General features: G+C 40.8%; 1 protein-coding gene across 4 annotated transcripts in view; it reads right to left on the minus strand.

The window, feature by feature from the left end:
- Nucleotides 1-17,941, minus strand: part of GRIA2 (glutamate ionotropic receptor AMPA type subunit 2) — a 232,105-nt gene that overhangs the window by 52,396 nt on the left and 161,768 nt on the right. For all 4 annotated transcript variants that reach the window (XM_088475313.1, XM_088475311.1, XM_088475309.1 and 1 more), the window contains exons 10-11: nucleotides 7,603-7,809; nucleotides 4,864-5,234 (exon numbers count right to left, since the gene is read on the minus strand). In XM_088475313.1, coding sequence (XP_088331439.1) covers nucleotides 4,864-5,234; nucleotides 7,603-7,809 — 578 coding nt within the window. The remainder of the gene's footprint in view (nucleotides 1-4,863; nucleotides 5,235-7,602; nucleotides 7,810-17,941) is intronic.

The raw sequence follows: 17,941 nt of genomic DNA on the forward strand, positions 1-17,941 counted from the left end.
TGGAGGAAGAAAGAGTGGCACAGAAGAGGGGAAGACAGAGTGGCATAGTGCAGATGGAATGAAACAGAGTGGCATGGATGCAGGCAGACAGGGCGGTGCAGATGGGGAAAGACATTGGTGCAGATGAGGGTATGCAGACTAGCACAGTTGGGAGACCACACAGCAGTAGGGATTGGGGAATATATAGCAGCATGAAGGCGTATAGGGGAAATAAGTGTACATGCATATACAGAGTATGATAGTTTTAGCAATTAGGGAGCTGAATGAAGTGAGAAGGATGTTAGTACCCAGTGGGATTGTTGTGGTGACTGAATGGGAAGATTGTAGGCACCGAGTGCAATGTGTGTGCCATATAACTGCTCAGACCTAAGTTGCATAGACTGTATGTGTGTATTCCAATGAGCACACAATTCTGTGAATTAGCAGCTCCACCATTTTGTGAGTGACAGCAATCTCACTCTGCAAGAGTTCTGAATCTGCAGTTAACCACAGGGTGTGATGGCATACCATATCTGTACTGTGCAAGGGACACGTCTATTAAGGCGTCAGATTGGGAGTTTTGTAGGCGTGCATGTACAGATCTGTGAGATTCAGAGTTGTACATACGGGAAAAAGACATATGTTTATGACAGATCCCTTGCACCTAGCTGGTACAAGTGCTGATACTAATGATGACAGTTGCATCTGCAGATGCGAGAACAGCGGCGGGCTAGGCTTGCACTTTCAGATGCACAGATTTGTGAATTAGTTTGGCAAATTGTTGCATATGAAATGTAGTACAATGCTGCAGCTGTAGGGAAAAGTGGGCAAAGAAAATGCAATCAGGGTTCCCTTAAAAACAAGTAAAAACTTTTTACAGACCCTGGACCATCACAGCAATCAGCAGACAGTAAATTTTGCATAGATTGCCCAAAGTAGGTTCTAAGTTGCATAAAAATACCTGTTGTTTCATATGCAACAATTTGCCAAACTAATTCACAAATCTGTGCGTCTGAAAGTGCAAGCCTATCCCGCCCACTGTTCTAGCATCTACAGATGCAACTGTCATCATTAGTATCAGCACTTATACCAGCTAGATGCAAGAGATCTGTCATAAACATACTGTATGTCCTTTTCCCATATGTACAACTCTGAATCTCACGGATCTGTACATGCACGCCTACAAAACTCCCATGACAGTCCCATCAGAACTAGCCGCTAGTGCAACTTGATACTCGCCACACAGTTGGTGCCAAAAGACACCAATTTCGCGCTGGTCTCTATCTGTACAAGATGCTGCAAGCATGCACCTATTTGCGACTTCAGGCATAATAATGCATAATAATGCAGCGCATGTGCACACCATGTCTTGCGATTAAGTCACATGCGTAGTTGGCTCAAAAACAGGAGGTGCTTCCTCTTTTACATATGGTTCCGAATCAGAATCAGGCCCAGTGTGTGCTGCACAAGGACCCCCCTGCTTGTGTATTTACCCAACAACATTGATCTTAATCTGTCGAAGCTGTAATCCATACCAGCATAGGTCGGCAGTGCTTAGATGAAACTTGCACTCTGCACTGAAAAAGGTTTAAATGTCCTGACATGCAGGTCATACTCATAGTGTGGCCACAATCTCCAGCAAAAAATAATAAAACAGATGCAAAAGATATACCGGAAATTGAATCTGTCATATCTATTGATCTACTAGCAAATATTCAGTACCTTCCTCACAAGATCATATTTCCATTCCAGACTGTCATGAGCTTTGATCAAATAAAGTATAAAATAATATTCCTTTGAACAAGTCAGAATATAAACCAACAGAAGGATTACATAAATTACTTTGGAATTAATGAGTATACTTTTACAACGTCTGTGTATAAATAAAGCCCAGACCTTACTTCTCAGAACATAGAAAGAGCTCAGTAATGATTACTACACCAAAGCGTTGGTTTTAGCCCTAAAACTCCAAACACAATCTTGCATTTGGTAAAACCAAGGATTAAAGCCTCATCACTGTAGGCAAAATATAAAGCAGGCTGATAATTATAGAGTGCATAATGTAAAAAAAGCAGTGAGACATTTCACAGAAGAAAGAGCTGTCATGAAGATGTCATGTAGTCTGCAAACGAAAGAATAATTACACTGGCTTTCCAGCTATTCCCTTAGCCTAGAGGTGTTTAATACTGCATGCCCCTTCCATGATAATTGTGCTTGTCTAGCACTTTCAAGTGCATCATTTGAAGGTTTATACTTAACTCTACCCCAGAATTCAAAACTTAAAGATGCTTCTTTAAGTTGAAGGCTAAAATGTAATATAAATGTGTTTCAAGAAACATTAGCTTATCTAAGTAATAAAAAGCCTGTGATAGTCTCTACTAAATCAAGTATCTTCAAAGTATTGGTAGCAACCAAATAAACCAAAGGAGATTTCAGCAGTAATGCAGAAGAAGAAATTATGCATCACAGGTAGGAAATCAGAAACTACCATCAGAGCAGACAAGGCACTGCTATGGGGCCCGGGGGCCGGCACTGTTTTATTTCCACTATGAAGCCTTTTCAGGTAAAGCCCATAACTGTATGCACAATACATGCATAGGCCCGAAAATGCTCAGAACAGAAGCGTTGGGGTATCGTAGCAGATTGCCAGGATTCCTATCACATTTTACTATGGGGCCTGGTGATTGATGGCATGAGGAAAAGCCGCGACTGTTCGCATCAGAGCCCATTTACACAGATTTGGACTCCCCGCATAATTCAGAGATATAGCCCCGATGTTAATTTTTATCTCCGATGTTTTTAGATCTACACATGTACAGAAGCTGCACTACGCATGTGCAGATCTGGGGCTGCGATGTCGCTCACAGTGCCCCAAATGCCACAGCATGACTGACAGGCTGCTGGCCATTGGGGGCGGCTACACAGAGCGTTCAAGACAATAGTGGGGTGTCCGCCCCGTTTTTTGGGCGTGTTGAAGCCAGCGGCTGCGTCCTAGGACACAGATTCACTGGCTTCAGCAGAGTGAATTTCCCAGACATCCTGATAACCTGATGGTTATTCAGATGACTGATGTTCACGCAGGTGATCCGATGCTGCATTCTCAGACACAGCGGATCAAAGAAGCCAACAGGAGGTATCTATTTACACAAAACACCTGCGGCATTAGCATATTATCGCACAGCCACTGCGTACAAAGATGCAATGGCTGTGTGATCTGTGTGCATCTCTGTATAAGCCACTCAGTTGCACACATATGTATATCTGTCACAAGCCCCAGTGGTCAGTGTACCATTGCAATGTACTTTTGTTAGTTTCACAACCGAGTCCCATGAGACCTGGCACACTGAGAGGGGCTATTTGGCGTCACTGAGGCCACAATACATAAGAACACATCTGTATTAGTATTTGTACACACAAGATTCATGGTATGAGAAATATGTTAAATTGTGTCCAAATGTTAGGTACTGTGCATACTAGTTTTATTTTGCCATATGTTGATTTCAGCGTTTCCATGACAGCAGGGGTTAAACTTCGTGCAACTGCTTCAGGCATAAACAACAAAACATCATAACTTTGCAGAATTATGTCCATAAGTGCATACTAGTGCAAATGTCACAGACGTACCATAATGGTGATCATGTGCAAAACTCATCAAAAATAGATCTATTAGTTGCAGTTAGTGCCAACCTGGAAATATTGTAAATAGATAAACACAGAATGTTAAGTTCTGAAATGCTCAGTATAAAATACATATAATTTATGATAATAGCAATGCTTTTTGGTGTATACCCTCAGCAGTTACAGAAAGTTATAGTAACCTTGTATTCACAGGAACACTAAAATCAGCATCTACTGTAGAGTTAAAATAACAGCAATAAGAACAGGTATCAATATATTACTACTATAAATCTTGTTTCACTTTAAGTAGTACAAATATATTGATATATTGGCAAACGTAACACTCGGCTTGCATGCCTATTAATTCACCTGGTTTGTATAATGAACCTAATACATAATAATGAAGATGCACTTCTCTGTAACTAATAATTAACAAACAGACCTACAATACTACATACAGTTATCACATAAAAGGAATAAAGTGTGCTTCTTTGATACACTTTTCTCAGAATTTTGATTATTTTGTCAACAACTATTACTAAAAGGACATCATGGAATATAGTCTATTCCCAAAGATACATGTATCTCAAACATTTATCTCCTGTCCTGTAAATTTTGTGGAGATAAAAGTAGAGAAAATGTTTCTCAAGAAATAGTATTTAGTCATAACCGTGACATCTGAAGAAAGTAGTTATTATTTTTTTGTAGAACTGATACAGTACTTAATACATTAATATACCGTAATCTATCCATTTGTTTTGATAAATATAAAAAAATATGTATATAAAAATGCTGTATTTATAATACTAATGCTTATTTTGTATCTGTTTTTGTTATATAAAACTAACAAAAATATTGTATAGCAAGGAATCTTTCCATATAAGCCATACAATGCAAATGGCATGACCTATGACCAAAAAACTTAAAACTCGCCATCCTTTGTTCCCATTACAGTTCATATTGCACTGTAAAATGGGAATGCAGCAAAAACACGGTACCCCTCCAAGAAGGCATGAAATGATCGGAACCTTGTGCATTTCTGTAATCTTTACATGGTGTATATAATATCACGGGAGACAATGTCTAGCTATACACGTATCTGCGTTGACTTCAATATTAACATGGATCTGTAGAATACAGTTTGCATAAATAACTTAATGGTTAACCTACAATGTGACGTTTTTCTTCATGGCTGTGAATATATATGCACCATGGCATCCGCTTCAGACCAAAAATGCACAAAGCAGAAAAAGATGAGTAACCAACCTTGGCGAAATATCGCATCCTTGCTGCATAAAGGCACCAAGGGAAAACCAGAGACTATTAAATATCCCAAACTCATTAGATGATTCGTTACTTTGTGTTTCTCTTCCGTCTTCAAATTCCTCAGTATGCCATTCGTATGGACTAAATCTGCTGACCAGGAATAAAACTACACTGACCCCAATATAAGCAAATACTATGCACATCCAGATCTCATATGCTAAAGGATCAAGAAAGGAAAACACTCCTGGTTTTGACTTCTGGGGCTTCTTGATCATAATAGATATTCCCAAACTCATGAACGGTTTTGAAAAGTCAATCACTTCTTCTCTCACCAATGTTATAGTTAATGGAGCAATTGCAATATCAGCTTTCTGTAAAACAAAATTAAAACAGTAATGCATTCATTTTCTAGATCAGCTGTAAGAGAGTTAGAATTCAAAATTAAATCCATACATGTGCATATTTTGTAGAGCTATTGCCATTAATTACAGCAATAGTACTACCTATTGCCGACTGGCAAACTTAGGGGCTGTTCCAGAGTTGTGCGCAAACTCCATGGTTACTCAGATGACCGATGGTCATGCACAGTGATCCAATGATGTGTCCACGGGCACAGCAGCGGATTACAGAAGACAGCAGGAGGCATTTATTTACACAAGATGCCTCCTGCGCCATTAGGCTATTTTAGCATTGCTGCTGCGTCCTGGGATGCAGCAGCGATGCTAAAGCTTTATAACTCTGAATCAGGGCCTTAGTACTTTTTGTTAATCTTATAGTCTGTTCATTTCATGCAACTCCATCCACTGCTACTTATGGGGGACCTAGCTGTTAGCTAAATGCTTTCTAAGGGGTCAGTCCAATTAGATGCGAATTGTGAGTTGCTACAGTATTTTCTCTTAGAATTTGCACAGTGAATTCATTTTGCAATCCAATTAGCAACTTGCACTGAACCAGTCAGTCTGAATTCACATTTTTCCATTCACAACTCCGAGGGTTAGAGATAGAAAGGAAAATCTTTATTTTAAGGTTAAAATGTCGGGACACTGTGCTAACCCCCTCCCCTCTCCCCGATGACTAATTAGGCAATTAGAAGATTCCAGTTAGCTTAATTAGTCCAATAATTACAAGTCATTTTTTGGGGTATAAAAAAATTTCCTCAAAGAATGCAAAAATCAACTTTTTCATTAGTTTAGGCACCATAAAATGTAATTACAATATTTTTTAATTGATAAATAATAGTTTTTTATCATTTTTTTTTTACAATTTTCAAGGTTCCCTCAAAGTACCCCCAAACCACCTTTTTTCTACTTTTTTTGGCATTTTTCATTTAATTCATTGAAATTAAACAAAAAGTTAGCTTTTTATAATTTTTGCATTTTTAAAAAAGTGCAAATCAGCCATTTGACACCATGTAAAAACCTTCAGTACTTTCCTAATGCTCACAAATAGACTTCTATACGGTCTTGCTAATGAAATTAGCAATTTTGGGGGGTCCAGGATGGGCTCCCCATTTTCTCTCACAACTTATTTGGCAGTCAATTCGCAAACCTCTGCTGCGAGTACTGCAAATAGGCATTTTTTATTGGATTGGAGAATTCTCGGGAGCGTGCATTTCTGGAAAGTATGCGAGTTTCAAGAAACAATCTCGCTACTCGCAATTCGCACCTAATTGGATTGACCCCTAAGACATCAATTGCAATGTTTACATTTGAAGGCATAATGAGCAACAATAACAAATATTATTATTATTATTATTATTAATAATAATAATAATAATTCAGTTTAAGAGCAAAATAATAATTACAACCAATTGCATAGCATATAATATAGCTTGCATTATTTAATTTAGTGCACCATATTTAAAAACATATATAATGACTCCACACTCTAGTAGAGATTCATCAGCGTGGTGGTCATGCTGCTCTTCTTGGTTTGTATAAAGAGTATTTGACTATTACGGGTCACACCTATACCCAACGTGGCACACACTACACCCGAATTACATAGTTGTGACTGCAAATAATGCTATATGCACATACAGTATGTTTTCCTGCAGTATTAGTGGAAAATATATTCATATGTATGCTAAAACATTCCTGTAACAAAAGTACTATTCATTCTTTCAGACTGTCACAATGTCAGCTGCCAAGGTGAAGGAGGTGACAGACATAAATCTGATTTATGTTAGGACAAGAAAGAGAATATTGTCTTGTGTTTTGTATGTAATTGTAAATATTGGCCGCAGGAAAATGTGTTCTCATCTCCCTAGGTGCCATGTGAAGTATTGTCACCACCAGAGTTTAAACACAAAATGTGATTAGTTTGTCCATGCTTCAAGAAGATGCACTAAAAACAGAGATTTATAATAATCATCTGTGTTTTTATATCTAAGAGAATTGAAGCAAACTGACCGGAACATATAATTCATCTGTCACTTATTAAGTTTGCTGTTTATTGTATACTGAAACAATATATATAGTGTATAGTAGCTGTTATGACTTACACTTTGAGATGTGACCACTGAGACTTGCTGTTGCTTTCCTTACATTGCTATATAAGGATAATACTATAGGAAGTTCTGCAGTTTAGGTACTGTATTTGAGATAAGTCTAATAAACACCGGTTTTAGCTTTATTTATGAACAGGTTCATGAGACCAATCTAAGATGCCAGGAGATTTTATTCCACTTAATCGATTAAATGTATTTGGATAAAAAAAAAAAACATTTATAATACTCACTCCATAAACTAATTCGCCCACCATTCCATTCCAAATTTTTGTTTCTGCATCTCTTGCTCCATACTTGCCATCGCCAACTATTGTCAGTTTGTACTTAAATCCACAGTGCCTGGCAATTTCAGTTGCCAAATCAACACAGTATCCTTCATAGCGTTCATTCCCTTCAAACTGGTCTGCATTTTTCTTAAACATCACATATGGGGCTTCCTAAAAAAAATCACAGTCATTATTTAACAACTTGAGAACAGTCCCATGAATGATTTTGACACAGGGCATTATTCAAATAAAAAAGTACAGTGTATGTGCAAGTACGCACTGATAATAATGACTAGCAACAAAACCAAGCATACTGTATTGGGTGTGGGCACAACATTAAATGTGTACAACTCTGCAAATGGACAAGTATATTATAAACATTTTTTCTTTTGATTTGCGCAAGCAGTTCGGGAGCAACATAAGACGGGAAGCAATCGGGAAGCCGATGGACGTAATCCCGACCGCCGGCTTTCGACTGTTTAATACCGGCAAGGCACTAATGACAGGTGTCAATATCCCGACGCCTGTCATTAGACCTATGCCGGGAGCACGACACCTGGCTTAGCGATCAAAGGTAAGCCGAGCATGGACAGCTGCGCGACTTAGGGTTAGGCGCCCCCCAGGGAGGTTAGGTTTAGGCTATGGGAATGGGGGGTTAGGGTTAGGCACCCCCGGGAGGATAGGGTTAGGCTAGGGGGATGGAGGGTTAGGCACCCCAGGGAGGAGGTTAGGGTTAGGCACCCCCCCCCGGGGGACTTAGGTTTAGGCTGCCGCGAAGGGGGGTTAGGTTTAGGCACTTAGAGGAGATTAGAGTTAGGCACTTGGGGGGGAAGTTAGGGTTAGGCACCCATAAGGTATGGTTAGGGGGGGAAATTAGGTTAGTTATACTTACCCGAAGGACGATCGGGATTTCCTCATCTGTTGGGCTGCCGCTGTCAGGATTAGAACCGCCGGCTAAATCACACTGAATCCCATAAGACCTTATTCTGGCCAACTACTGAATCAGGTCCTTAGTTTTACTACTTGCTGTAAAATAGTTTTACAAATTTACAATTTTCTATATTACCCATATATACATTTTAACTTGTGATGATATTTTATTGTATCATGTACATTAAAAACAGAAAAAAAATGAAAAAATAGTCATCAGTCATTTTGTATCCTAAGACTGATAGTAGTATAAGAAGTTTTGTGTTTATACAAAATATTTCATTGAAATATTTATTTGTCAAAAGTAGATAATGTGATTTGTTTACAACAAATAGCAATGTTTTCGGATTATATATATATATATATATATATATATATAATCCGAAAACATTGCTATTTGTTGTAAACAAATCACATTATCTACTTTTGACAAATAAATATTTCAATGAAATATATATATATATATATATTTATATACAGGTTGAGTCTCCCATATCCAAAATGCTTGGGACCAGGGGTATTTTGGATAAGGGAATATTCCGTATTTTGGAATATTTGCATATCATAATGAAATATCTTGGGAATAGGACCCAGATGTACATACAGAATGCATTTATGTGTTATATACAGCTTACACACACAGCCTGCAGGTAATTATATACAATATTTTCAATAATTTTGTGGCTCAAACAAAGTTTGTGTACAGAAATGAAATAATTTATGTTTCATATACACCTTATACACACAGCCTGAAGGTAATTTTATACAATATTTTTAATAATTTGTGCCTTAGACAAAGTTTGTGCACATTGAACCATCAAAAATCAAAGGTTTCATTATCTCAGTCATGCCAAAAAAAATCCATATTTCGGAATATTTGGATATGGGAGACTCAACCTGTGTATATATATATATATATATATATATATGTTTTTTTTTTTCTCTTGATAGGCGGCACACTCGTTGTATCTAGAAATACAGTTACCGGTGTCCTCCGTAGGTAGCTCCAGCCAGGAACCCCAACATACTGTACACAACAGAACAACGGCACTCGGACAGATAAAGACTCAGCACTCCGGCAGGTACAGTACCTACGTATTGATGAATTTATTCCATCGTCATCAGGGCAACAATAAACACTCACCTTATACCTTTCACCCACCATGTTTACAGCAGTGGCATCCGGGACCGGAACACAGACGCCCACCTGTGACTTCAGTACTCAGCTCCCGTTGCCATGATAACAATAGCGTCCAAGATCGGAACTCCGAACAAATCATAAACAAATCATCTATATATCTGGTGTAAAAGATGACATTCTTGGAAAAACTAGCATTACTGTACTAAAGTCTTGTTCAGCCTGAAGCATAAATTAATTAGCATATGATGGGGCCACACTGGACCCCATCACACACCCAGACACTTGTAGAAAAAATTACCATCATACATGAAGTTCTTTTTTGTTAAGATCATCTCTAACAAATCCAAGAATACATTTTCATCAAAACCAGAATATATAGGATTATCCACAATTAGCCTGCAAACTGCCTCAAGACCCAGATGATTAGGGATCACCATATATAAATTTGAAACATCGATACTGCACAAAAAGGCATCAGAAGGTATATCGCTAATTTCTGCTCATTTATTTAAGAATGAGGTGGTATGCTACAGAAAACTATGATGTCCCACAACACATGGCTGCAGCAAGCTGTCTAAAAAGACAGAACATGGCTGAAATAGATCTTTAAAGCTTCTGAGATGTGAAACCCGGTGGATATATAGGCTGGGAACTCTGGACCGTAAGGGCTCAATGAAAATTTGGGGTTGCATTGCCTGCTATAAGGTAATCTGGTTTTGGTTATAATTGTTTATATGTATGTGTATTTATTGTTATAATTGCTCATGCTTATAGGTATTCATGGTCCATTATGGTGTAGTGCTATATTGTGTTTTGTTTATGGTGCACTGTTTAGGTACCATTGCGACTGGATCTGGGTACTGACGTCACATGTTGGCATCAGAGTTTCGATCCTGGAGGCTTTTGGTATCATGGCAACGCAAGCTGAGTACTGACATCACAGGTGGGCGTCTGTGTTCCGGTCCCGGATGCCGCTGCTGCTGTACACTTGGTGGGTGAAAGGTATAAGGTGAGTGTTTGTTTTGTTTATTCATGATGACGATGGAATAAATTCATCGAAACGTTGGTACTGTACCTGCCGGAGTGCTGAGTCTTTGTCTGTCTGAGTGCCACTGTTCAGTTGTGTGTGTATATATATATATATATATATATATATATATAAAATCTACTTATACTACCACATAGAATTTACTTTTACTGACTTACTATTATCTAGGTGATCTATGAACTTAAAGTGGACAAAGTTGGGATAGTAATGAAAAATCTGGGAGTTCTAGAGAACAACCAAGCCAACAGCTTTGAAAAAAAAAAATATAAATAACAAAATGTGGTACAATGATTTTTTTGAAAATCATATTTTGCTGAGTTATTAATAACTGCCAGTTTGTGTACAATATTCTTACATACACAGTCCTCATAGTGAATCCAAATTTCAGCATCTATTGTAATATTTTTTAAAATAATGAAAGGGTCACAAAAAGTATAATTTCTCAGAACTTAGCATAGCAATAAGAAATTAATTATTGATGCTGTTTAACAAAACATCTAGCTGGTAATGTGACCTATAACTGGCTGTCTCAGTAAAGACTTTACTCACCTTTTAAGTTTTTTGCCACTTGCTTCATTTTGGTCGAGTCCCTGTCCACTGTACTGTGCTTGCGCGGCTTCGGTTACCTAGTAGTAACTAAGCCGGTCTTTGATTGACTATCGGTTATTAGGTTGTGATACTCTGGCGTGGCTGCACTAATTTCAAAAATTCCAGTGAAGGTGCTACCAATGGTAAGTAATAGATAACATCGTCATGAGATGGGGTTCAGTTTAGTAGCAAGGCTCTACCATTCCCATAAAGCTGTAGTTGCCAGCATCGAATTGACAAAAACAATTGCAGCGTTAACACTATGTTAAATGATGTTAACAGACCTTTTCTATTGTTTTCTTCTGAGATTTCATTTAACACTACTTCATAAATAGACTTCTAAGTGACGTAATTGAGAGTTGAATATGTGTGTGTGGGTTGTCTATTCTGTACCTGCCCACACAAACTCAGTGATTTACATATGGGCTACATCAATTGTGTTCAGCTTGTGTTAAGTAACCAAAGATAATTATATACTACTACAAGAGAAGGGAGTAATCACTTAAAAGTTTTGTGCCTTCAGGGGTTTAATGGAATATTTCTTGGAACAGATCTTCAGAAAGCACTAAGTAAAAGTTATAGCTTGAACTCATTATGTAATTATGTAATGGGCAGAATAGGCAGTGTAATGGTTAGCATTACTACCTCACAGTATTGAGGTTGTGGGTTCGATTCCCACCACGGACCTAACTGTGTGGAGTTTATATATTCTCCCTGTGCTCACGTGGGTATCCTCCAGGTGCTCCGGTTTCTTCCACACTCCAAAAATATACTGGTAGGTTAATTGGCTCCCAACAAAATGAACCCTTGTGTGTGTGCTTGTGGTAGGGAATATAGATTGTAGAGATGTGCGGGTTCGGTTTTACTCAGATATACTCGGTTCTTTTCACCAAAATTATCGCAAGTTTGGATTTATTTTATTGGCTATCCAAAACACGTGATAGACGATAGCCAATAACATGCCGTTTTTGAGATCCGAACATATCTGAGTAAAACCGAATCCGCACATATCTAATAGATTGTAAGCTCCACTGGACCAGGGACTGATGTGCATGGCCAAATATTCACTGTACAGCCCTGTTGAATATGTGTGCGCTATATAAATAACTGGTAACAAATGAATAAACAATGTATTAAAACTACAACGGATTAAAAAATAAGATTCACGTTTTGATTGTATTGTCTACATTAGGGGTGTGCACCGGACACTTTTCGTGTTTTGTGTTTTGGTTTTGGATCTGGATCTTTCTTCGTGTTTTGGATCTGGATTGGTTTTGCCAAAACCACCCTTCCGTGTTTTGGGTTCTGGGTTTTGTGTTTTGGATCTGGATTTTTTCTTAAAAAATAAAAAAAAAACGCTAAAATCACATAAATGGGCCTTTTTTTGTTCCTACGCTATTAATAACCCCAATAACATTAATTTCCACTCATTTCCACTCTATTCTGAACACCTCACACCTCACAATATTGTTTTTAGGCCAAAAGGTTGTACCGAGGAAGCTGGATGACTATGCTAAGCGACACAAGGGGGCGGCACAAACACGTGGCCCATCTAGGAGTGGCACTGCAGTGGCAGACAGGAAGCCAATCAGCGTTATGGTGCCCATTTGCATGTAGCACGAACCCGGGAGATCCGTGCTACATGCATCTGTGTGATTGGCACAGAGCAATGACAGGTCCGTGAGACCCGTCTGTGCTGCTGTGGTAAAAAAAAAAAAAAAAACCTGTGTAAAAAAAGAAAAAAATGGCGTGCACCCCCCCAAAAAAGAGCAACCAGCCCCGGGCATTAGTAACCCAGTGCTGGGTGTGCTTAAATACAGGGGACAAACGACGTAGGGGTCCCCTGTACTTAAGCACAACCAGCACCGGGCTAGTCAGAACCAGCGCTGGTTGCCAAAATACGGGGGACAAACGACGTAGGGGTCCCCTGTATTCTGCGCAACCAGCTCTGGGCTCTGATCCGGTCCTGGTTCTGGAAATATAGGGGACAAAAAATGAGTAGGGTTCCCCTGTATGTTCCAGAACCAGCACTGGACTTTTTCTAGCGGGGGGCTGATGCCACAGCCAGGGGAGCCCTTTCACCGGGCCCCCCAGCCGCAGCATCAACCCTGACCGCTAGTCAGCCCAGGCCGGGGATCCCTGGAGAGCTGGGGACCCCCCCAATAAAGGGGTCACCCTCTCCAGGGCACCCCAGGCCCAGGCTGATAGCCCGGGGCTATCCCCGCCACCCCTGGTGGCGGTGGGTGGCGGGTTGATTGTGTGGTGTGGTGTAAATAAAGAATATCAAACATTGTCTTTACAAGTAGAACTGCAAGTCCCAGCTAGCCTGCCCCGCATGCTGGTACTTGGAGAACCACAAGTACCAGCATGCAGGGCATTAAGGGCCCACTAGTACCTGTAGTTCACCTGTAAAAAAAATGTTTAAAAAAACACAGGACACACACACCGTGACAGTATAAGTTTATTAAACATACATACACACACACACATGTACACATACTCACCTATGTAACCTGTAGCATCGGTCCACTTGTCCGGTAAAGTATCCCTAGGGGACCTGTGAAAAAAAACATACTCACCATCTCCTATGCGAGGTTCTGTCCTCTTCGTTCCAAAGTAGGCATCCCCGGACTTGGCAAAAAAAAAAAACGAAAACGCGATCCACGAACTTAGTACCGTTCTATAGTACGGTACTTCCCGAATGAGAGCTTAGCGGCGGGGTATCACCATGGAAACCCCGCTGCTAAGCGTTCATTGGCTGAGAGAGGTCATCTCCCGTCTCTCAGCCAATGAACGGCTCCCTCCATTGTAGTCAATGGTGGGAACCGCAGGGTAAACTTTAATAACCTTGCGGCTCCCAGCATTGACTACAATGGAGGGAGCCGTTCATTGGCTGAGAGAGACGGGAGATGGCCTCTCTCAGCCAATGAACGCTTAGCAGCGGGGTTTCCATGGTGATACCCCGCCGCTAAGCTCTCATTCGGGAAGTACCGTTCTATAGAACGGTACTAAGTTCGTGGATCGCGTTTTCGTTTTTTTTTTTTTGCCAAGTCCGGGGATGCCTACTTTGGAACGAAGAGGACAGAACCTCGCATAGGAGATGGTGAGTATGTTTTTTTTCACAGGTCCCCTATGGATACTTTACCGGACAAGTGGACCGATGCTACAGGGTTACATAGGTGAGTATGTGTACATGTGTGTGTGTGTGTGTGTATGTATGTTTAATAAACTTATACTGTCACGGTGTGTGTGTCCTGTGTTTTTTTTAAACATTTTTTTACAGGTGAACTACAGGTACTAGTGGGCCCTTAATGCCCTGCATGCTGGTACTTGTGGTTCTCCAAGTACCAGCATGCGGGGCAGGCTTGCTGGGACTTGCAGTTCTACTTGTAAAGACAATGTTTGATATTCTTTATTTACACCACACCACACAATCAACCCGCCACCCACCGCCACCAGGGGTGGCGGGGATAGCCCCGGGCTATCAGCATGGGCCTGGGGAGCCCTGGAGAGGGTGACCCCTTTATTGGGGGGGTCCCCAGCTCTCCAGGGATCCCCGGCCTGGGCTGACTAGCGGTCAGGGCTGATGCTGCGGCTGGGGGGCCCGGTGAAAGGGCTCCCCTGGCTGTGGCATCAGCCCCCCGCTAGAAAAAGTCCAGTGCTGGTTCTGGAACATACAGGGGAACCCTACTCATTTTTTTCCCCTGTATTTCCAGAACCAGGACCGGATCAGAGCCCAGAGCTGGTTGCGCAGAATACGGGGGACCCCTACGTCGTTTGTCCCCCGTATTTTGGCAACCAGCTCTGGTTCTGACTAGCCCGGTGCTGGTTGTGTTTAAGTACAGGGGACCCCTATGTCGTTTGTCCCCTGTATTTAAGCACACCCAGCACTGGGTCACTAATGCCCGGGGCTGGTTGCTCTTTTTTGGGGGGGGGGCACGCCATTTTTTTCTCTTTTTACACAGGTTTTGTTTTTTTTTTTTACCACAGCAGCACAGACGGGTCTCACGGACCCGTTAGTGCTCTGTGTCAATGACACAGATGCAAGTAGCACGGATCTCCTGGTCCGTGCGTGCATCTGTGTCATTGAAATACACAGCAGCACAGACGGGTCTCACTGACCCATCTGTGCTCTGTGTCACTGTCAATCACACAGATGCATGTAGCACGGATCTCACGAGTCCGTGCTACATGCAAATGAGCACCATAATGCTGATTGGCTGAGAGCCGTGACAGACGGCTCTGTCAGCCAATCAGCACTTTGCCCATTAAAGGCAAAGGCATTTTTTTTAAAATGGCCGCTCGAGGCAAAACCTCGAGATCCGACAGCAGATCTCGAGGTTTTGCCTCGGGAGAGGGATCCGGGGCAGACAGGGAGATCCGAGCTTGGGCTCGGATCGCCCCGGATCCCCGAAGTTCGGGTGGGTTCGGTTCTCAGGGAACCGAACCCGCTCATCCCTAGTCTACATATACTATAGGCAACAGTTGCATTCGAGAAAATACATTAAACTTCATCAAAGATAAATCATCAAAATAGGTTTACAAATGTTACCAATCTTGTACAAAGAATATGATGGCATAGGGGTATATTTACTAAAGTGAGAGTTTTTAGAAGTGGAGATGTTGCCCATAGCAACCAATTAGATTCTAGCTATTATCTTCTAGAAGGTGCTAGTTAAGTGTTAAATAGAACCTGATTGATTGGTTGCTATGGGCAACATCTCCATTTCTTAAAACTCGCACTTTAGTAAATAGACCCCATGGTATTAATTAGCCAGAATGCTTGAGAATTAGGATTTTTGTGTAAGGTTTTTTTTTCCCCCATCACTTGGAGCATTGCTCCTACCGGTGACTGTAGGATTACCAAGCAGCAATTATTAACTTTTATTATTTCTTTTGTTTAGTGGTAGCACTGCATAGTATGTGTGCACTATATAAATAACTTAATAACAATACTGATAGTGAGTTTCTGGTGAAGAAATCCAATACCTGCATTAACAGAGCATGAGTTACCAATGCTGTTGAGTGGGGAAAAAACAAATTTGCTAACCTTCACTCCATCATTCCACCACTTACGAACACTTTAAGGCGCTGGCAATCCAAGAAGGTGCGAGTTGGGTCCTGCGAGCTGTTCTCACGGGAGACTCGCACAGCGTATTTAATTTGCAATTCAATTCCAAACTCACATTGGAATTGTAAATGTAGGAAAAATCTTTACTTCAAGGTAAAATGTCAGAAAACAGTGCAGAACCTCTGGTACACCCATCCCAATGAATAATCAAACACATGGAGGGGATTAATAACATAATTTGGCCAATAAAGACAGCTTTCAGGTGAATTTCTCTAAACAGCTCAATAATGGATTCAATTATGTGGGACAGGTACGTGGCTTTGTAAATAGTGTGGGACAGGTATGTGGAGATGTAAATGATGTGGGACAGGTATGGTGATATGTAAATAATGTGGGACAGGTATGTGGAGGTGTAAATAGTGTGGGGCAGGTATGTAGAGTTGTAAATTATGTAAGATGGGTATGTGGAGATGTAAGTGATGTGGGATAGGTATGTGGAGGTGTAAATTATGTAAGACAGGTATGTGGAGGTGTAAATGATGTAGGACAGGTATGGTGAGGTGTAAATGATTTGGGACAGGTATGTGGAGAGTTAAATAATGTGGGGCAGGTATGTGGTGGTGTAAATTCTGTGAGGCAGCAATTACACCACCACATACCTGGAGGTTTAAGTGATGTAGGACAGGTATGTAGAGGTGAAATGATGTGGGACAGGTATGTGGAGGTGTAGATGATGTGGGACAGGTATGTGGAGGTGCAAATTATGTGGGATAGGTATGTGGAGGTGTAAATGATGTTGGACAGGTATGTGGAGGTGTAAATGATGTAGGACAGGTATGGTGAGGTGTAAATGATTTGGGACAGGTATGTGGAGAGTTAAATAATGTGGGACAGGTATGTGGTGGTGTAAATGCTGTGGGGCAGGTATGTGGAGGTTTAAGTGATGTAGGAGAGGTATGTAGAGGTGTAAATGATGTGGGACAGGTATGTGGAGGTGTAAATGATGTGGGACAGGTATGTGGAGGTGCAAATGATGTGGGATAGGTATGTGGAGGTGTAAATTATGTGGGACAGGTATGTGGAGGTGTAAATGATGTAGGACAGGTATGGTGAGGTGTAAATGACTTGAGGCAGGTATGTGGCGGTGTAAATAATGTGGGACAGGTATGTGGTGGTGTAAATGCTGTGGGGCAGGTATGTGGAGGTGTAAATGATGTGGGAAAGGTATGTGGAGGTGTAAATGATGTAAAACAGGTATGTGGAGGTGTAAATAATGTGGGACAGGTATTGGGAGATGTAAATGATGTGGGACAGATACGTGGAGGTGTAAATGATGTAGGACAGGTATGTAGAGGTGTAAATGATGTGGGACATGTATGTGGATGTGTAAATGATGTGGAACAGATATGTGGAGGTATAAATGATGTGGGACAGGTATGTGGAGGTGTAAATGATGTGGGAAAGGTATGTGGAGGTGTAAATGATGTGGGACAGGTATTTGGAGGTATAAATTATGTGGGACATG

This window comes from Taudactylus pleione, unplaced genomic scaffold (genome assembly GCF_031769625.1).
Source record: "Taudactylus pleione unplaced genomic scaffold, aTauple2 ptg000170l, whole genome shotgun sequence".
Taxonomy (NCBI): Eukaryota; Metazoa; Chordata; class Amphibia; order Anura; family Myobatrachidae; genus Taudactylus; species Taudactylus pleione.